This window comes from Mobula birostris, chromosome 5 (assembly GCF_030028105.1).
Source record: "Mobula birostris isolate sMobBir1 chromosome 5, sMobBir1.hap1, whole genome shotgun sequence".
NCBI lineage: Eukaryota > Metazoa > Chordata > Chondrichthyes > Myliobatiformes > Myliobatidae > Mobula > Mobula birostris.
The window spans coordinates 1839018-1861169 of NC_092374.1; the positions used below are offsets into that span (position 1 = coordinate 1839018).

Here is a 22152-nt window from a genome sequence, read left to right on the forward strand (position 1 = left end):
CAAGCAGTGCTGGAAGATCATCAGCTCCGTGGAGGACTCTGTTCGGTCTTGCTGAAACTCATTGGTCTCCTCGCACAGCGAGATGTCTGTGAGGGAACGCTGCCGACTGGCACAGTCCAGCCTGTGCTGGGTGTAGCCAGTTGAAAGGCTCTGTGAGGGAAGACTGCTGTCCGGGCTCCATTTCCTCTCCACGTGCAGGGGCAGAGTTAGGTGGGGAAGCCGCTCAGACGATAAAAGGGAGCCACAGGAGGGGCAATGGTGCCAGGTCTGTATTTTTTTCTTCAACGTTTACATGACTGAATATACCAACCGTGAATGCAAAGATATTTTTTTGTTTTGCACAGTTTCTTCCTTTGTATGTAATTTTTATCAAAGTCTACTTTTGAAATTTAAGATACCTTTCTTCAACAATACAGTTCTTGAGCAAACTGGCAAAATCTACCGGTCACTTTGTATTAACATGGAGTTTATTTGTTCCAGTTGCAAACTTTCTTGTCAGGTTTAGGGTGAAGGGTAAGAGATTTAATAAGTGTACATTAAGAATCTTTTCACTCCAAGGAATTCTGAAACCCACAGGGAGTAAGGGGTGGAGGAGGACACAGAGATTCTGACAACACACAGTGGTATCTGGATAAACCCACTGGGAGTGAGGGAGGGAAGGAAGATGAAGTTTCTCGTTTTCCTACCCAAGCCCCTCAATAATGTAAAACCACGGTCTAGTAAACTTCTGCTGGGGACCTCTGCTTTCACTGAACGTCCACAGCATCTCTGATAGGTGATTCAAAAGGTTCAACAGCCTCCAGCGAACGTATTCCTCATCTGAGTCACTCTGGGACTGTGAACCCTGGTTGTACTGATAGTGAAGAGGAGGGCGGAGGTGGTATTGAGCGAGGGGACTGAGGTTGATCTGTTACCTGGCAGGATTTTGGAGCACCTGTTCTTTGTGATGTTACACATCTGCAGGGCCTCTCTGTGTCGATGTGAGCTGAAGAGCTGTGAGTACGTCTGCAGAGTCTGTGGGGAAGGCAGAGGTGAGTGAGGCAGCCAGACACAGCAACGAGTCTGCATCATGCACCCTCCCTCCCTCCCCCACCTCCCCATATCCCCCATTCTTCCCCTCTGGCCTCCTCCCCCATTCCCTCCTCCACTCACATCTCTCCCCGCCCCATGCTCTCCCTTTCCATGCCCCTGTCCCCGCCTCGGCCTGTGACAGGACAAATGCAGGGATAATGAAGCGAGGAGCAGCGATATGGAGGGGAAGAGGCCTTGCTCCACCTGTCTACAGCTCCCTGAAGGTAGGAGCCCAGGGGATATAAACACTGGGCTGGGTCAGCAGCGTGGTGTCACCTTCAGCAGGAAAGTCGGCAGTCAGAGTGAAACAGGCCCTTCCGCCCAACTGTCCGTGGCTACCTGAGCTAGTCCCATATTCCTCTACACCTCTCGCACCCACGTACCTGTCCAAATGTCACCTTAACATTAAAATTATACAGCAACCCAGCTTTAATTCCCTCTGCTGTTTGTACCTTCTCCCCATGACCGCGTGGCTTTCCTGTGGGTGCCGGGTACAGTTGGGTTGGTAAGTTGTGGCCATGTTCTGTTTGTTCTGCAGACATGGTGACATTTGCAGGCTCCTCCCCACCCCCCAGCACGATCTCTAACTGTATTGGTCGACGATGAAAATGGAGCACTTCACTGTATGTTTCGATGTACAGGTGACAAAATAACGCAACTCCTTAACCTAATCTTAATCTCTACTCTCTACTCTGGCACTCGTTCCGAGCACCAACCACACTCCGTATGATCAAAGTTGCCCCTCACGTACACTTTCAATCTTTCCCCTCTCATTGAAACCTATGTCCTCGAGGTTCAGACTCCCCTACCTCGAGTGGCTGAGTGGAGATGTGTCTCTACTCAAGGAGGTGTACGGTGCTCCTTCCCTCTGCTAGCCTGCAGGTCACCCATGCGCAAGATGCAGCAAAGGTTAATACCCCCCGATCAGGGTCACGGTAAGCCACGGGAGCAGATGGTGGACGGTTGTATGAGCAGCTGGCACGTATCACAGTTCCTGGTTATGCAACCAGTGATGCCAGGCAAACAATCTCTGAAGGGTATTGGTCATGGCTGGGGTCACCTGTCTTTTAAAGACACTGCCCAGGAGAAGGTAACGGTAAGGCACTCTGCAGAAATTTGCCAAGGAACAAACATGGTCATGAGACCATGATCGCCCACGTCAAGCAACACGGCACATAATGATGGTGACGCTGAGAGAAGCTGTGGCCATCCACCCTCCTTCGTGATTTACATAGAACACAGAACAGGGCAGCACAGGAACACCCCTTTGGCCCCAAGTCATAGACCACAAGATATAGGGGTAGAATTGGGCCATTTGTCCAACAAGTCTGCTCTCCCATTTCATCTCAGCCCTAATCTCCTGCCTTCTCCCTGTATCCCTCCCTTCTCCCTGTTTCCCCCCTCCCCCTTTTCCTTGTCCCTGGGCCTCCTGTCCCATGATCCTCTCATACCCCTTTTGCTGATCACCTGTCCAGCTCTTGGCTCCATCTCTCCCCCTCCTGTCTTCTCCGATCATTTTGGATCTCCCCCTCCCCCTCCCACTTTCAAATCTCTTACTAGCTTTTCCTTCAGTTAGTCCTGACGAAGGGTCTCGGCCTGAAACGTCGACTGTACCGCTTCCTAGAGATGCTGCCTGGCCTGCTGCGTTCACCAGCAACTTTGATGTGTGTTGCTGCAAAGTGGCATACCTGTTTCTGAGGGAAATGGCCACAGGGGTGCTCTGCTCTAACAGCCTATTTCCATTTCTCCTGACAGTCACCCAGCTACTTGCATCCTGCAACTGCGGGGTGACTACTTCCCTGTAACTGAGATCAATTATATCCTCATTCTCTCATATAAGACGAAGGTCATCCAGTTGCTGCTCCAGATCCCTAACGTAGTCTTCAAGGAGCTGCAGCCGGATACACCGAAAAAAACAAACCTTCAGAACTTCCAGTTTCCCAAGACATTTCTCTCTAGTAATGGCAACTTCACTCACTTCTTCCCCGACACTCTTGGACTTCCAGCACACTGCTAGTATCTTCCACAGTGAAGACTAATGCAAAATACTTTGCTTGTCTCCCATTGCTACCTCTCCAGCATCATTTTCCAGTGGTCCAATATCCATTCTCTCCTCTCTTTTACATTTTATATATCTGAAGAAACTTTTGGTATCGTCTTTGATATTATTGGGTATCATATCTTCATAATTTATCTTTTTCTTCTTTATGACTTTTTCATTGCCTTCTGTTGGTTTTTAAAAGCTTCCCAATCCTCTAACTGCCCACTAATTCTTGCTCTATTATATGCCCTCACTTTGGCTTTTACATTGACTTTGACTTATTTTGTCATCATGCATGGTCATGCCATCTTGCTTTTAGAAAACTACTTCTTCTTCAGAACTACTTCTGAATTGCTTCCTGAAATTCCAGCCATTACTGCTCTGCCGCCATCCCTGCTAGTGTTCCACTGCAATCAATTTTGGCCAGCTCATCTTATGCCTGTGCTGAACCAATTAAATTAGTCATCGAATTGAACTAATCTCTTCTGGTAAGATTGAAGCACACTGGGACGCAACAGCTTCTACTCAGTGTTAGAAAGATTCCAAAGGTGTTATTGTCTTTTTTAAACATTTTTTAAAATTCTGGACATTAAGAACTTAAATTACTGCAGGTCTACCTCATCAGTGATTTACTCGTTGATGGAGAAACTGAAGTTGGTGTGGACTGTCTTGCTGCCTGCTACAGGGAGGTGTCAGAGTTGGTGTGCAAAGGCAGTGTGCAGCTTAACAGCAGGTGATTGTCTTAGTCACTCTTCTTGTGATAGCAAGATCCTGTTGGACATTGGTAATGTGGATTGCTGCAAGTCTGATTCACTGGATTACTGGCGGGACCAGCAGTGGAGGAACTGCGAGGCCTCAGTCATAGCAAGGACCGGGCCTCAAGCTGTGGTGCCACCTGTTTGCAGCTCCCAGGAGAGAGGAGTCTGAATCAGTGCCAGAGCTGGTGTGGTGTGGCATCGGTGCTGCTCTCCAGTGTTCACTCGGCACAAAATAAGTTGCATTGTGTTCAATTGTAGACTGCTGCAACATTCAGGGATTCAGGGACTTGGACTGTATATTTTTTGTGTGACTGTATTTTACAGTATTTTATATGTGCTATATATGCTGTGAGCTGTGTGTGACTGTAGGTACTGTGTTTTGAACCCTGTCCCTACAGTAACGCTGTTTCACTTGGCTGTGTTCTTGAGTATTCATTTACGGTTCAATGACAATCAAACTTGAACTTGAACATCCGGCTACACGATGTCCGCGCCCCTCCGGTCTGCTCACACTCATTTGCTTGTTTAAGTGTCTCTTTAAATTCTAACGCTTTGCATTACAAAATGACAATAAAAGAGGACTGTGTGTCTTCATAATCTAAATTCTCTTATGTTTCTGCTTCTATCACCACCCCAGACAGTGTGTTCTGTTAACCCATCGCTCGCTGTGTAAAAAACACTTCTCCTCACATTGCCTTTGATATTACCACCTCTCACCCTAAATACATGCCCTCTGGTATTAGACATTTCAACCCTGGGGAACATCCACTCTGTCCACTCCATCTCTGCCTCTCTATCACATTCCTCAGCCTCCACCGCTCCCGAGAAAACAACACAAGTTTGTCCAACCTCTCGTTACAGTACATACCCTCAAATCGGGACAACATCCCCGATAGGCAGGAAGAGGGATGAGGTCCTGACGTGTGAGTTTCGGGAACTAGGCAGAAGGCTGAAGAACAGGGCCTCAAGGGTGGCGTTCTCAGGATTGCTGCCAGTGCTACGTGATGTTGATGGTGAGAATTGGAGAGGATGGCAGTTGAATGCGTGGCTGAGGAGTTGGTGCAGGGAGCAGGGTTTTAGATTTTTAGATCATTGGGATCTCTTCTGGGGAAGGTGGGACCTGTACAGATTGGATGGGTTGCACCTGAACTCGAGGGGGAGCAATATCCTTGCAGGTAGGTTTGCTAGCATGGTTTGGGAGGGTTTAAACTAATTTGCGAGGGGGATGGGACCTGGAGTGATAGAGCAGTGAAAGAAGTGCATGGAGTAATAGAGCAGTGAAAGAAGTGCATGGAGTAAAGCCAGATCTAACATACAGAGAGGCTTTGAGGAAAGAGAAGCAGAATAAACGGTGTAAAGACAGTAAGGTAGAAGGGCTGAAATGTGTGTACCTCAATGCAAGAAGCATCAGGAACAAAGGTGATGAACTGAGAGCTTGGATACATACATGGAATTATGATGTAGTGGCCATTACAGAGACTTGGCTGGCACCAGGGCAGGAATGGATTCTCAATATTCCTGGATATCAGTGCTTTAAGAGGGATAGAGAGGGTGGAAAAAGGGGAGGAGGGGTGGCATTACTGGTCAGGGATACTATTACAGCTACAGAAAGGGTGGGTAATGTAGCAGGATCCTCTTTTGAGTCAATATGGGTGGAAGTCAGGAACAGGAAGGGAGCAGTTACTCTACTGGGGGTATTCTATAGGCCCCCTGATAGCAGCAGAGATACAGAGGAGCAGATTGGGAGGCAGATTTTGGAAAGGTGCCAAAATAACAGGGTTGTTATCATGGGTGACTTTAACTTCCCTAATATTGATTGGCACCTGATTAGTTCCAAGGGTTTAGATGGGGCAGAGCTTGTTAAGTGTGCCCAGGATAGATTCCTGTCACAGTATGTGGACAGGCCGACCAGGGAGAATGCCATACTAGATCTAGTACTAGGTAATGAACCGGGTCAGGTCACAGATCTCTCAGTGGGTGAGCATCTGGGGGACAGTGACCACCACTCCCTGGCCTTTATAATTATCATGGAAAAGGATAGAATCAAAGAGGACAGGAAATTTTTAATTGGGGAAAGGCAAATTATGAGGCTACAAGGCTAGAACTTGCAGGTGTGAACTGGGATGATGTTTTTGCAGGGAAATGTACTATGGACATGCGGTCGATGTTTAGAGATCTCTTGCGGGATGTAAGGGATAAATTTGTCCCAGTGAGGAAGATAAAGAATGGTAGGGTGAAGGAACCATGGGTGACAAGTGAGGTAGAAAATCTAGTCAGGAGGAAGAAGGCAGCATACATGAGGTTGAGGAAGCAAGGATCAGATGGGTCTATTGAGGAATATAGGGAAGCAAGAAAGGAGCTTAAGAAGGGGCTGAGAAGAGCAAGAAGGAGGCATGAGAAGGCCTTGGCGAGTAGGGTAAAGGAAAACCCCAAGGAATTCTTCAATTATGTGAAGAAAAAAAGGATGACAGGAGTGAAGGTAGGACCGATTAGAGATAAAGGTGGGAAGATGTGCCTGGAGGCTGTGGAAGTGAGCGAGGTCCTCAATGAATACTTCTCTTCCGTATTCACCAATGAGAGGGAACTTGATGATGGTGAGGACAATATGAGTGAGGTTGGTGTTCTGGAGCATGTTGATATTAAGGGAGAGGTGGTGTTGGAGTTGTTAAAATACATTAGGACAGATAAGTCCCCGGGGCCTGACGGAATTATTCCCCAGGCTGCTCCACAAGGCAAGGGAAGAGATTGCTGAGCCTCTGGCTAGGATCTTTATCTCCTCGTTGTCCACTGGAATGGTACCGGAGGATTGGAGGGAAGCAAATGTTGTCCCCTTGCTCAAAAAAAGGTAGTAGGGATAGTCCGGGTAATTATAAACCAGTGAGCATTACATCTGTGGTGGGAAAGCTGTTGGAAAAGATTCTTAGTGATAGGATCTCTGGGCATTTAGAGAATCATGGTCTGATCAGGGACAGTCAGCATGGCTTTGTGAAGGGCAGATCGTGTCTAACAAGCCTGATAGAGTTCTTTGAGGAGGTGACCAGGCATATAGACGAGGGTAGTGCAGTGGATGTGATCTATATGGATTTTAGTGAGGCATTTGACAAGGTTCCACACGGTAGGCTTATTCAGAAAGTTAGAAGGCATGGGATCCAGGGAAGCTTGGCCAGGTGGATTCAGAATTGGCTTGCCTGCAGAAGCAGAGGGTCATGGTGGAGGGAGTACATTTGGATTGGAGGATTGTGACTAGTGGTGTCCCACAAGGATTGGTTCTGGGACCTCTACTTTTCGTGATTTTTATTAATGACCTGGATGTGGGGGTAGAAGGTTGGGTTGGCAAGTTTGCAGACGACACAAAGGTTGGTGGTGTTGTAGATAGTGTAGAGGATTGTCGAAGATTGCAGAGAGACATTGATAGGATGCAGAAGTGGGCTGAGAAGTGGCAGATGGAGTTCAACCCGGAGAAGTGTGAGGTGTTACACTTTGGAAGGACAAACTCCAAGGCAGAGTACAAAGTAAATGGCAGGATACTTGGTAGTGTGGAGGAGCAGAGGGATCTCGGGGTACATGTCCACAGATCCCTGATAGTTGCCTCACAGGTGGATAGAGTAGTTAAGAAAGTTTATGGGGTGTTAGCTTTCATAAGTCGAAGGATAGAGTTTAAGAGTCGCGATGTAATGATGCAGCTCTATAAAACTCTGGTTAGGCCACACTTGGAGCGGGAGTGCGGAGGAAGACATTTTTGAATTTTCTGGTTTCTTTTCCCAACGGCGTTCAGAGAGGCGGGACTGTGCAGGTGTGTGACGTAGGGCAGTGAAGCGCAGAAGATTTAAAAGGAACAGAGCCTCATACAGCGGGCAGCGTAGTTTGCAGGCTGCGGAGCGAGCCGGGAGCAGAGTGAAGGCTTAAGGGCTTCGCTCACTGGGCTTAGGCGGAAACGGGCGAGGCGAGGAAGGTTTGGTATTCATTTTTTTTTGTTGTTATTTGAGGAGAGGGACAGTATGAGTGTGAGGGCAGTTTGTTGTTCTCAGTGCCGGATGTGGGAGGCCCTGGAGTCTCCAAGCCTCCCAGATGTCCACATCTGTGCCAGGTGCGCCGAGATGCAGCTCCTAAGGGACCGCGTTGGGAACTGGAGCTGCAGCTCGATGACCTTCGTCTGGTCAGGGAGAGTGAGGAGGTGATAGAGAGGAGTTGCAGGCAGGTGGTCACGCCGGGGCCACGGGAGGCAGACAAGTGGGTCACGGTTAGGAGGGGGAAGAGGAAGAGTCAGGTAATAGAGAGTACCCCGGTGGCTGTGCCCCTTGACAATAGGTACTCCTGTTTGAGTACTGTTGGGGGGGACAGCTTACCTGGGGGAAGCGACAGTGGCCGTGCCTCCAGCACAGAGTCTGGCCCTGTAGCTCAGAAGGGTAGGGAAAGGAAGAGGAGGGCAGTTGTAATAGGGGACTCGATAGTAAGGGGGTCAGATAGGCGATTCTGTGGACGGGGTCCAGAGACCTGGATGGTAGTTTGCCTCCCTGGTGCCAGGGTCCGGGATATTTCTGATCGTGTCCAAGATATCCTGAAGTGGGAGGGTGAGGAGCCAGGGGTCGTGGTACATATAGGTACCAATGACATAGGTAGGAAAAGGGAAGAGGTCCTGAAAGGAGAATATAGGGAGCTAGGAAGGGAGTTGAGAAAAAGGACTGCAAAGGTAGTAATCTCGGGATTACTGCCTGTGCCATGCGACAGTGAGAGTAGGAATGCGATGAGGTGGAGGATAAATGCGTGGCTGAGGGATTGGAGCAGGGGGCAGGGATTCAAGTTTTTGGATCATTGGAACCTCTTTTGGCGCAGGCGTGACCTGTACAAAAAGGACGGGTTACACTTGAATCCTAGGGGGACCAATATCCTGGCAGGGAGATTAGCGAGGGCTACTGAGGTGACTTTAAACTAGAATGGTTGCGGGGTGGGAATCAAATTAAAGAGGCTAGGCGTGAGGAGGTTAGTTCACAACAGGGGGATGGGAACCAGTGCAGAGAGACAGAGGGGTGTAAAGTGAGGGTAGAAGCAAAAAGTAGTAAGGAGAAAAGTAAAAGTGGCAGGCAGGCAAATCCAGGGCAAAAATCAAAAAGGGCCACTTTTCAACATAATTGTATAAGGGCTAAGAGTGTTGTAAAAGCGAGCCTGAAGGCTTTGTGTGTCAATGCAAGGAGCATTCGTAACAAGGTGGATGAATTAAAAGTGCAGATAGTTATTAATGAATATGATATAGTTGGGATCACAGAGACATGGCTCCAGGGTGACCAAGGACGAGAGCTCAACGTTCAGGGATATTCAATATTCAGGAGGGATAGACATGAAAGAAAAGGAGGTGGGGTGGCGTTGCTGGTTAGAGAGGAGGTTAACGCAATAGAAAGGAAGGACATGAGCCGGGAGGATGTGGAATCGATATGGGTAGAGCTGCATAACACTAAGGGGCAGAAAACACTGGTGGGAGTTGTGTACAGGCCACCTAACAGTAGTAGTGAGGTTGGAGATGGTATTAAACAGGAAATTAGAAATGCGTGCAATAAACGAACAGCAGTTATAATGGGTGACTTCAATCTACATGTAGATTGGGTGAACCAAATTGGTAAAGGTGCTGAGGAAGAGGATTTCTTGGAATGTATGCGGGATGGTTTTTTGAACCAACATGTCGAGGAACCAACTAGAGAGCAGGCTATTCTGGACTGGGTTTTGAGCAATGAGGAAGGGTTAATTAGCAATCTTGTCGTGAGAGGCCCCTTGGGTAAGAGTGACCATAATATGGTGGAATTCTTCATTAAGATGGAGAGTGACATAGTTAATTCAGAAACAAAGGTTCTGAACTTAAAGAAGGGTAACTTTGAAGGTATGAGACGTGAATTAGCTAAGATAGACTGGCAAATGACACTTAAAGGATTGACGGTGGATATGCAATGGCAAGCATTTAAAGATTGCATGGATGAACTACAACAATTGTTCATCCCAGTTTGGCAAAAGAATAAATCAAGGAAGGTAGTGCACCCGTGACTGACAAGGGAAATTAGGGATAGTATCAATTCCAAAGTAGAAACATACAAATTAGCCAGAAAAAGTGGCTCACCTGAGGACTGGGAGAAATTCAGAGTCCAGCAGAGGAGGACAAAGGGCTTAATTAGGAAGGGGAGAAAAGATTATGAGAGAAAACTGGCAGGGAACATAAAAACTGACTAAAAGCTTTTATAGATATGTGAAAAGAAAAAGATTGGTTAAGACAAATGTAGGTCCCCTACATACAGAAACAGGTGAATTGATTATGGGGAGCAAGGACATGGCAGATTAATTGAATAATTACTTTGGTTCTGTCTTCACTAAGGAGGACATAAATAATCTTCCGGAAATAGTAGGGGACAGAGGGTCCAGTGAGATGGAGGAACTGAGGGAAATACATGTTAGTAGGGAAGTGGTGTTAGGAAAATTGAAGGGATTAAAGGCAGATAAATCCCCAGGGCCAGATGGTCTGCATCCCAGAGTGCTTAAGGAAGTAGCCCAAGAAATAGTGGATGCATTAGTGATAATTTTTCAAAACTCTTTAGATTCTGGACTAGTTCCTGAGGATTGAAGGGTGGCTAATGTAACCCCACTTTTTAAAAAAAGGAGGGAGAGAGAAACTGGGGAATTATAGACCAGTTAGCCTAACATCGGTGGTGGGGAAACTGCTAGAGTCAGTTATCAAAGATTTGATAACAGCACATTTGGAAAGTGGTGAAATCATCGGACAAAGTCAGCATGGATTTGTGAAAGGAAAATCATGTCTGACGAATCTCATAGAATTTTTTGAGGATGTAACTAGTAGAGTGGATAGGGGAGAACCAGTGGATGTGGTATATTTGGATTTTCAAAAGGCTTTTGACAAGGTCCCACACAGGAGATTAGTGTGCAAACTTAAAGCACACGGTATTGGGGGTAAGGTATTGATGTGGATAGAGAATTGGTTGGCAGACAGGAAGCAAAGAGTGGGAATAAATGGGACCTTTTCAGAATGGCAGGCAGTGACTAGTGGGGTACCGCAAGGCTCAGTGCTGGGACCCCAGTTGTTTACAATATATATTAATGACTTGGATGAGGGAATTAAATGCAGCATCTCCAAGTTTGCGGATGACACAAAGCTGGGCGGCAGTGTTAGCTGTGAGGAGGATGCTAAGAGAATGCAGGGTGACTTGGATAGGTTACGTGAGTGGGCAAATTCATGGCAGGTGCAATTTAATGTGGATAAATGTGAAGTTATCCACTTTGGTGGCAAAAACAGGAAAACAGATTATTATCTGAATGGTGGCCAATTAAGAAAAGGGGAGGTGCAATGAGACCTGGGTGTCATTATAATCATACCAGTCATTGAAAGTGGGCTTGCAGGTACAGCAGGTGGTGAAAAAGGCGAATGGTATGCTGGCATTCATAGCAAGAGGGTTCGAGTACAGGAGCAGGGAGGTACTACTGCAGTTGTACAAGGCCTTGGTGAGACCACAACCTGGAGTATTGTGTGTAGTTTTGGTCCCCTAATCTGAGGAAAGACATCCTTGCCATAGAGGGAGTACAAAGAAGGTTCACCAGATTGATTCCTGGGATGGCAGGACTTTCATATGATGAAAGACTGAATGAACTAGGCTTATACCCATTGGAATTTAGAAGATTGAGGGGGGATCTGATTGAAATGTATAAAATCCTAAAGGGATTGGACAGGCTAGATGCAGGAAGATTGTTCCCGATGTTGGGGAAGTCCAGAACGAGGGGTCACAGTTTGAGGATAAAGGGGAAGCCTTTTAGGACCGAGATTAGGAAAAACTTCTTCACACAGAGAGTGGTGAATCTGTGGAATTCTCTGCCACAGGAAACAGTTGAGGCCAGTTCATTGGCTATATTTAAGAGGGAGTTAGATATGCCCCTTGTGGCTAAAGGGATCAGGGGGTATGGAGGGAGGGCTGGTACAGGGTTCTGAGTTGGATGATCAGCCATGATCATACTGAATGGCGGTGCAGGCTCGAAGGGCTGAAGGGCCGAATGGCCTACTCCTGCACCTATTTTCTATGTTTCTATGTTTCTATGTGTCCAGTTCTGGTCACCTCACTATAGGAAGGATGTGGAAGCATTGGAAAGGGTACAGAGGAGATTTACCAGGATGCTGCCTGGTTTAGAGAGTATGCATTATGATCAGAGATTAAGGGAGCTAGGGCTTTACTCTTTGGAGAGAAGGAGGATGAGAAGAGACATGATAGAGGTGTACAAGATAATAAGAGGAATAGATAGAGTGGATAGCCAGCGCCTCTTCCCCAGGGCACCACTGCTCAATACAAGAGGACATGGCTTTAAGGTAAGGGGTGGGAAGTTCAAGGGGGATATTAGAGGAAGGTTTTTTACTCAGAGAGTGGTTGGTGCGTGGAATGCACTGCCTGAGTCAGTGGTGGAGGCAGATACACTAGTGAAGTTTAAGAGACTACTAGAGAGGAATTTAAGGTGGGGGGGGGTATATGGGAGGCAGGTTGTAAGGATCGGCATAACATTGTGGGCCGAAGGGCCTGTACTGTGCTGTACTATTCTATGTCCTGTCCTGGTAAACCTCTTCTGCATCATCTCCAAAGCCCCAACATCCTTCCTATAGTGGGTGACCAGAACTGGATGCAATACCCCAGATGCTGCCTAACGAGACTTTTATAAAGCTGCAACATAACTTTCTGACTTTTGAACCCAATGTCTTGACTAGTAAAGGCCATCAACCCCTATAGTCACTTTCAGGGAGCTTTCAAGATTCCCCTGCTCATCAACATTGTTACGGATCTTGCTCAGAACAGTGCACTGATTTAATATACCTCTGTAAGGCCATAAGTAAAACTGAGACTGGGGGAAAGGACAGGGTCAGTAATAGCAGGGGTAGGAAAATGGAAGAAGGAAGAGAGTGTGACTGAAGCAGGGGAGACAGTGGTTTTCCCGGGGCACACTACTGGACCATAGACCGCACAGACATGGCTATGGGTGAGAAGGGTGAAATCTTCCCATCAGTGGATAACACAAAATTTGGAAGTGTCGCAGTGAAGAGAGTCAGAAACTACAGGAGGACAGCAAACAGCTGGCAGCGAGGGCAGACAGGTGGCAGATGGAGTTTAACAGGGAAATGGCGGAAAGAATAAAGAGGCAGAGTACAGGGCAAAGGCACAGGGGAAGAAGGGACACGGTCAGTGTGAAGGGGAGATCTGTAGCCCACACCATCAACCTCAACCCAGAGCAGTCAGAGGCTTGCACACGCTGCGCGACCAGTCCTGTACCTCAAACTCCCTTTTGCAGCTGACACCAGGACGCCCGGACTTCTCGATCAGAGTGCCCAGGCACTCTTGGAACTGTGGCACTGGAATTGCCGTATCCCCAAACAGCTGGGCTTCCAGAAGCACAAAATGGATAAATCGGTACTGCTCCTGCAGAGAGAGAGGGGAAAAGAGTGGGTTAGACCTGGGACAGGGAGAGAGAGTCATATCCTTGTTCATTTATACACCTGAAACGCCCCTCAATCCACTCAACACCCTGCTGCATCAGCTCCAAAGCCTCTGAGAACGTGAGAATCAGTCTGGTGAATCCTTGCAGGAGCATTGCGGAGAACAGTCTGCACATCGCAAGCCAGTGTGATCTTCCCAAGGCCCTGTATAATTGGAACACTGAGATTGTGGCCTGTATCGGGTCCTGGACCAGCTTCACTCCCCTCAGCACTGAACTGGCTCTGTGACTGTGGCCTGTATCGGGCCCTGGACCGGCCTCACTCCCCTCAGCATTGAACTGTTTCTGTGACTGTGGCCTGCAGCCATCAGGCCCTGAACCGGCCTCACTCCCCTCAGCACTGAACTGGCTCTGTGACTGTGGCCTGTATCGGGCCCTGGACCGGCCTCACTCCCCTCAGCATTGAACTGTTTCTGTGACTGTGGCCTGCAGCCATCAGGCCCTGAACAGGCCTCACTCCCCTCAGCACTGAACTGTCTCTGTGACTGTGGCCTGCAGCCATCAGGCCCTGAACCGGCCTCACTCCCCTCAGCACTGAACTGGCTCTGTGACTGTGGCCTGTATCGGGCCCTGGACCGGCCTCACTCCCCTCAGCATTGAACTGTTTCTGTGACTGTGGCCTGCAGCCATCAGGCCCTGAACAGGCCTCACTCCCCTCAGCACTGAACTGTCTCTGTGACTGTGGCCTGCAGCCATCAGGCCCTGAACCGGCCTCACTCCCCTCAGCACTGAACTGGCTCTGTGACTGTGGCCTGTTTCGGGCCCTGGACCGGCCTCACTCCCCTCAGCATTGAACTGTTTCTGTGACTGTGGCCTGCAGCCATCAGGCCCTGAACCGGCCTCACTCCCCTCAGCACTGAACTGGCTCTGTGACTGTGGCCTGTATCGGGCCCTGGACCAGCCTCACTCCCCTCAGCATTGAACTGTTTCTGTGACCGTGGCCTGCAGCCATCAGGCCCTGAACAGGCCTCACTCCCCTCAGCACGGAACTGGCTCTGTGACTGTGGCCTGCAGCCATCAGGCCCTGAACCGGCCTCACTCCCCTCAGCACTGAACTGGCTCTGTGACTGTGGCCTGTATCGGGCCCTGGACCGGCCTCACTCCCCTCAGCATTGAACGGTTTCTGTGACTGTGGCCTGCAGCCATCAGGCCCTGAACCAGCCTCACTCCCCTCAGCACTGAACTGGCTCTGTGACTGTGGCCTGTATCGGGCCCTGGACCAGCCTCACTCCCCTCAGCATTGAACTGTTTCTGTGACCGTGGCCTGCAGCCATCAGGCCCTGAACAGGCCTCACTCCCCTCAGCACGGAACTGGCTCTGTGACTGTGGCCTGCAGCCATCAGGCCCTGAACCGGCCTCACTCCCCTCAGCACTGAACTGGCTCTGTGACTGTGGCCTGTATCGGGCCCTGGACCGGCCTCACTCCCCTCAGCATTGAACGGTTTCTGTGACTGTGGCCTGCAGCCATCAGGCCCTGAACCGGCCTCACTCCCCTCAGCACTGAACTGGCTCTGTGACTGTGGCCTGTATCGGGCCCTGAACTGGCCTCACTCCCCTCAGCACTGAACTGTTTCTGTGACTGTGGCCTGCAGCCATCAGGCCCTGAACAGGCCTCACTCCCCTCAGCACTGAACTGGCTCTGTGACTGTGGCCTGTATCGGGCCCTGAACCAGCTCTGTGACTGTAGGCTCACTCTTGGGGACTCTGTGCGTCATGTGTTTACTTTTTATTGTTTACATGAATTGTTTTTTTCCCACTCATTGGAGGATAGAACAGGGACTGCTACTACCACTACGTTGACTCAGGCCTAGGGGGCCGGTGTCGGGTGCAATGATGGACCCTCCACTTCTCCCTCATCAGTGTGTTCAGTTCATCTACATTAGCCGCGCCGCTGTCTTCTCGGAGCATGTTGACCATAGTCTTGGGAGGGCGCCCAGGGTTCATCCTCCCATGCTTGGACTCCCATATGATGACTAGGCTGGCAGGTAGCACGGGGTGGCATAGACAGTGCCCCGCTAGTTGCAGCCTTCTCGCCTCGATTTTAGTGGAGAGCATCGGCAGGTTGTTATAGAGCTCGACGTTCGTCATGTGCTGTTGCCAATTCACATCAACAGGGAGACGAATACAAAAATGTCTCCCTTTGTGGAGGGAGGGTTTTCGTGGATATAACTGTGTTTCTTTGCTTAGTGGATGCCTGCAAGAAGACGAATCTCAAGGTTGTATATGGTACACATACTTTGATAATAAATGTACACTGAATATCTTTTGATCCTAAGCCACCTCGTTCGAAGGACGGTTTCAGTTTTTACTGACGGAGCCACACCAGCCCTTCTGCTTACCTGCCTCTCTTTATCCTCTGGAGCATAGAAGAACGGGAGGGGGGAGATCTGATAGAGATGTACAAAATTATGAGGGGTAGAGATGCAAGCAGGCTTTTCACTAAAGTTGGGTGAGACTACAACTAGAGCACATGGGTTAAGGGTGAAAGGTGAAATGTTTAAGGGGAATGAAAATGAAATACAATGTTGGAAACTGTATGGGCATGCACTTTGGTGGAAGAAGTAAACAAGAAGACTATTATTTGAATGGGGAGAGAATTCAAAATGTAGAGATGCAAAAGGACTTGGGAGTCCTTGTGCAAGATACCCTATAGGTTAAACTCCAGGTTGAGTCGGTGGTGCAGAAGGTGAATGCAATGTTGGCATTCATTTCTAGAGGTATAGAATGTAAGAGCAGGGATGTTATGTTGAAGCTCTATAAGGCACTCGTGAAACCACACGGAGTATTGTGTGCAGTTTTGGGCTCCTTATTTTAGAAAGGATATACTGACATTGGAGAGGGTTCAGAGAAGATTCACGAGAATGATTCCAGGAATGAAAGGGTTACCATATGCGGAATGTCTGTCTGCTCTTGGGCTGTATTCCCTGGAGTTCAGGAGAATGAGGGGGATCTCATAGAAACATTCCAAATGTTAAAAGGCCTGAACAGATTGGTACAGGAGTCCAGAACAAGAGGGCACGACGTCAGGATTGAAGGATGTCCTTTTAGAACTGAGATGCGGAGAAATTACTTTAGACAGAGGGTGGTAAATTTGTGGAATTTGTTGTTACGAGCGGCTGTGGAGGCCAAGTCATTGGGTGTATTTAAGGCAGAGATGGATAGGTTCTTGATTAGCCAGGGCATCAGAGGGTATGGGGAGAAGGCAGGGGAGTGGGGATAACTGGAAGAATTGGATCAGCCCATGATTGATTGGTGGAGCAGACTCGATGGGCCAAATGGTCTACTTCTGCTCCTATATCTTATGATCCTATGGTCTTATGGAACACAAGAGGGAACTCAGAGGGTGGTGAGTATGTGGAATGAGCTGCCAGCATCAGTGGAGGATATAGGGTTGATTTCAACATTTAAGAGAAGTTTGGATAAGTGTGCGGATGGGAGTGGTATTGAGAGCTACGGTCAACGGGACCAGGCAGATTAGTCAGTCTATATCAGTCAAAGGGCCTGTTTCTGAGCTGTAGCACTCTATCACTCTATGACAACGTGTATCCTTGGATGTTAAACTCCCAACCATGACCTTTCAGCCAAGACTCAGTGATGCCCACAATGTCATACCTGCCAATATGTAACTGTGCTACAAGATCCTATACCTTATTCTATATATTGCGTACATTCAAATAGGTCCTGCATTCTTCTCCCTTTTCAAATTTGTCCTAATTTACACTGCAGCTCATTCCACTGACTGCAGTCTTGCCCTGTCATCTACCTGTCCTTCCTGACAGTCTCTGCTTGTATACCAACTGCCCCATCCTCAGCCCTATCATTCCGGTTCCCATCCCCTTGCCAAATTAGTTTAAACCCTCTCCAAACCTGACCACAAGGATATCGGTGCTCCTTGGGTTCAGCTGTAACCTGTCCCTTTGAACAGGCCATACCTTCCCCAGGAGAATCTGAACTCCTGCTCCCTGCACCAGCCCTCAGCCATTCGTTCATCTGTACTATCTTCCTATTCCGGCCCTGAGTAGTCCGTGGAACTGGGAGTCATCCAGAGAGGACTACATTGAAGGTCCAGCCCTTCAACCTCTTCCCTAACTCCCTTTACTCACTGTGCAGAACCTCCTACCTCTTTCTAGCTACGTCACGGATGCAAACGTGCAGCACGACCTCTGGCTGCTCACCCTCCCTCTGGAGAGTATCCTGCCACCACTCTGAGACATCCTGGACCCTAGCACCTGGGAGGCAACACACCATCACACCATCTTGGTTTCTGTGTCGCTGCCATCCCCCTAACTATCGAGTCATCGAGTCTCCCATTACTGTTGTTCTACCCTTCCCTCTGAGCCTCCGGCCTGGCTGCTGCTGTTGTGCCCTGAAAGGTCATCCCCGTAGCAGTACCCAAAGGGGTACACTTGTTGCTGAGGGGAATGGCCACAGGAGATCGCCGCACAAACTGCTTACTCCCCTTACTTCTCTTGATGGCAATCCATCGAGTAGGTGAAGCCTGTACTCTAGGTGAGACTACCTCGGTAAAAGTCTCCGGGAGGGTCCTGCGTGTCAGCTCAAGTTCCATGACCATGTCGGTCCAGAGCTGCGCTCCCTGCAGATGTAGCCATCAGGGAGGCCGTTAGGTAGCCTACAATTCCACATCTTACAGGAGGAGCATTCACTCCCATGCCACCTATATAACTTCTGCCCAATGGACGAGGGGATAAGAGGAATGTCCAGGCTGGAGGCTCCCTTTCACCAAGGCTAATGTCTGCCTCCACCCGAGGGTGAACGAGCAAGGGAGGGGCACGTGCTTGGGCAGAAGGCACAAGCTGTTGGCCGAGTATTAGATGGATCAGAGTTGTGCGCTGACATCTCACCAGGGTCTGCACCATGCCTGGCCGCTTGCCCCGCAACCGATCGACACACTGGAAAACGTCCACCTTGCTTTCCTCCTCTGCCATCTTCAGCAGGTAGTCGATGGCGATGAAGGTTCCTGTACGACCCACACCAGCACTGCCAACAGAGCAGAGAGCAGCATCACAGCCACAACCGACATTCAGTATCTCAGCAGAGTCCCCACCCATGGAAACACCACCCTCACCTGGAACACCTTGGAAACCCCCTCCCAGAAACCCACACCCAGGCACGCCCCACCAGTGGAAACACCACCCACACTGGAAATACCCCACCCAGAAAAGCCCTCACTCAGGTATGCCCCACCAGTGGAAACACCACCCACAGAAACCCCACACCCAGAAAACCCCAACCCCAGGCACGCCCCACCCACAGAAACCCCACACTCAGGCAAATCCCACCAGGGGAAACACCATCCACAGAAACCTCACCCAGGCACACCCTACCGAAAAAAAACACCACTCGCACCGGGGGTCACCTACCCTGAAAACATACCCAAGGACAAATTTCCACTTATAGCAAACACCACCCAGGAAACACCACATACTGATGTCCCACCATGAAAACCCACCCATGGGTAAATCTCACCCAAAAAACTAACCCAGGAAAGCCCATCTATCTATGGAACTGTACCCTAACCAGGAACGCCGGGGAAACCCTCACCCAGGAAGCAACAGCCCTCACAAGAGTGAACAGGGAAACTCAAGGAACTGCTTGGAGTTTGTCAAAGTTTGGGATTCGGAGACAGGATGGGGTTGGGGTTGTGCATGGACATAGGAATGGGGATGGAAATGAGAATGGGGTTGGGACGTGCCACCATTTGGAGATGGAGGATGGGGATGGAAATGGGATGGGATTGGGACCAATGATGGGGCTTGGAATGGGGACAAGGTTGGGTTTCGTGATGGGATGTGAGGATGGGGATGAGGAGTGAATTCGCAGTGGGATGGGGTTTGGCAATGGGATGGGGTTGGAACAGGTGCCACTTTTGGAGATGGAGTTGGGAACGGGAATGGGGATGGGAATGAGAATAGGGTTGGGATTGGTGCCACTGTTTGGAGATGGCATTTGGGGATGGAATTATGATGGGGTTGGGACCAGTAATGGGATTGGATTGGGGACAAGGATGGGTTTCATGATAGGATGCAATGGGGTGGGTCTGGAGATGGGGGGGGGATGGGGATGAGGAATGAATTTGCAATGGGATGGCGTTTGGGAATGGGGTTGGGACTGGTGCCACTGTTTGGCGATAGGGTTTGGGAATGGGATTGGGATAGGGTTTGGGAATGGGAATGGGAATGGGATGGGGCTTGGGAATGGGATTGGGATGGGGTTTGGGAATGGGATTGGGATGGGGCTTGGGAATGGGAATGGGAATGAGATTGGGTTGGGGTTTGGGAATGGGATTGGGATGGGGTTTGGGATGGGGTTTGGGAATGGGAATGGGATGGGGTGAGACAGGTTATGGGGTTTGGAGAAGGATGAGCAATGCAATTGGAGATGAAATCTCACCTGCAGTGGATGATCAGGGGCCCTGTGTGATGGTCAATTTGACTGACAGCCTTCAGCAGTCGGTAGATACCAATGGGATTCTTGGGAGTGCCATGATCAGGCCACTGCAGAAATTGGAATTGGTGTATTTTCCGGGCGGACCCAGGTGCGGTTCCAGCCTGAGAAGAAGTTGGGAGAAATCAGCGTTGTACATGGTCCATCCCAAGTCCTGACCCCAGCCGACCTCTGACCATCCCCTCACCCTCTGACCTTGTGCAGCTCCAGGATGCGGATGGTGAACTCCTTGCTCCTGGGACTCGTGGCGCTGATCTTGGTGATGGTGAACTCCCCGAAGGTTTGGCTTCCCTCCTTTGGCCAGTATCGCTCACACTTACACTGCAAAGGAAAGGCACGAGTCACTCTCACACCACAGGTCGGCAGGGGTCAAGGAAGGGCAGAGGTCATATAGGGTCAGAGGGGTCAATAGGGTCACAAGGGGGTGGAATGGGGGTCGGTGTGAGGTCAATACAGGTCACAGGAGGATAGGGTGGGGTCACAGGGTCAGAGTGGGGTCACAGGAGTCAGCGTAGAGTTACAGGAGGGCAGGGTGGGGTCAGTGTGGAGTCACAGGAGGGCAGAGTAGAGTCATTGCAAGGTCACGGGAGGGCAGAGTGGGGTCAGCATGGAGTCACAGGGTGGCAGGGCGGGGGTCAGCGTGCAGTTATGGGGGGGCAGAGTGGGGTTACCGTGGGGTCACAGGAGGGCAGGGTGGGGCCAGGGGGTTGACTCACCTTCCCCTGCTCACTGACTCTGGTTAGCATGACGATCCTGCTGGAGCCTTCCTGCCACACCATGTGCCAGAAGTCGTCAACGGTTTCCTCCAGTGGCCCTGCAGGGTCAGGCAACACAACAGGTGAACCGGCCCCCTTTGCACCCATCGCTGTGCAGGTCACCCGGGGCAAAGGCCGGGAGGGGCCAAGTCATTGGGTATGTTCATAGTGGAGGTTGATAGGTACTTGGTTAGTCAGGGCGTCAAAGGTTATGGAGAGAAGGCAAGAGAATGAGGTTGAGAGGAAAAATAAATCAGCCATAACAGAATGTCAAAGCAGTCTCGGTCGGCCGAGTGGCCGGATTCTGCTCCTATGTTTTATGGTGTTACTGGGTCAGCGGATGGGACGATTGAGTCAGGGTCAGTCTGTGGAGATCAGGGATGTAAGGTCATGGGACAAGCAGGAGCCCGGCATCAGAGGTCAGGAATGTCTGGGTCTGATTGTGGTCAGAGGTGAAAGATGCCTAAATACACCAGAGGTCAGGCTCGCTAGGGTGTGCCCAGGGTCACCACAGTGGCCCAGGGTGTGTCCAGATTGGTGAGTGATGGCAGCGGTGACACCATCTGGCTGCAACAGACTCACCTTGTGCTGCGATGTAATGGTTTTGCCTTCTGAAACCCTACAGGGAAGGAGCAAAACATTATTGTCAAGCAGGGGGAGCAGTCCACCAACACCTCCCATGGCTCTCTGACCTCTGACTCCCGGCCTATCCCTCAGAGCACTCTGCCCCCTGCCACCCACATTGCACTCTGAGGCCCACCTTCCCCTTTGACCTCTGACATACTCCTATTGGACTCGAACCTGGTCCCTCCGATTTGGAGTGCACCTCTCCCTGCTTCCACTGGCAGGATTGTGTAAGCTGCTGTCCACTGACCGACTCCTCCATCGTGGATCCACAGGGAATGGGTGATCATTAGCACCTCTGTTCTCTCTGGTCAGGATGTTGAATCTCAGCCTGGCTGGGACAACTGTCTGGATACAGCTGACCGGTGATCTCTAGCTCTGGCTGGACTGACCACAGAGTCCTTGAGCCTCTGTGGGTACCGGGGGAAGGCCTGGTGACTGGGGAGATGCCCCTGTCCTGCGCTGCTGCTTGACCTGGGTGCTGTTCACCCTTTGAGAACCCAGCTCCCTCATCAGGGATTACAAGGTAACATGGATGGGGGGGGGGCGGGTACGAGGTGCTCTGGTCTAAGTACAAGTTGGCAGGACTCACCAGAATTACAGTTCGGCACAGATTAGATGGGCTGAAGGGCCTGTTTCTGTGCGTAGTGCTCTATGATCTTACCTCGAGGACTACTCTGTCATCACCTTTCTCTCCCCCGACCAGGAGAGTGTCCAATACCTGTGTGCTTTTGGACCGTGGCTGAGCTCTGACATTTGTCACTGCTCAGAGAACATTGTGTTCAGTGGATCTTTGACTATGCCCCTCCATTTTGGGAGGAGTTTTTTCTGTGAGGCCAGCTGGACTAGATGGTGGAGAGTGGGCTGCTCGAGAGAGCTTGTAAAGGTGTGGGGTGATTCTGACTGGGTTAACCCCACA

The 22152-nt window shown here is 49.9% G+C and overlaps 1 protein-coding gene across 1 annotated transcript in view; it reads right to left on the reverse strand.

Moving 5' to 3' along the window:
• LOC140197491 (receptor-type tyrosine-protein phosphatase T-like) overlaps positions 1-22152 on the reverse strand; it is a 156475-nt gene that overhangs the window by 43642 nt on the left and 90681 nt on the right. Inside the window, exons 14-20 of the mRNA XM_072257472.1 lie at positions 21192-21228; positions 20571-20668; positions 20050-20175; positions 19801-19958; positions 18252-18387; positions 13167-13313; positions 915-1014 (exon numbers count right to left, since the gene is read on the reverse strand). Of these exons, the coding sequence (XP_072113573.1) occupies positions 915-1014; positions 13167-13313; positions 18252-18387; positions 19801-19958; positions 20050-20175; positions 20571-20668; positions 21192-21228 (802 nt within the window). The remainder of the gene's footprint in view (positions 1-914; positions 1015-13166; positions 13314-18251; positions 18388-19800; positions 19959-20049; positions 20176-20570; positions 20669-21191; positions 21229-22152) is intronic.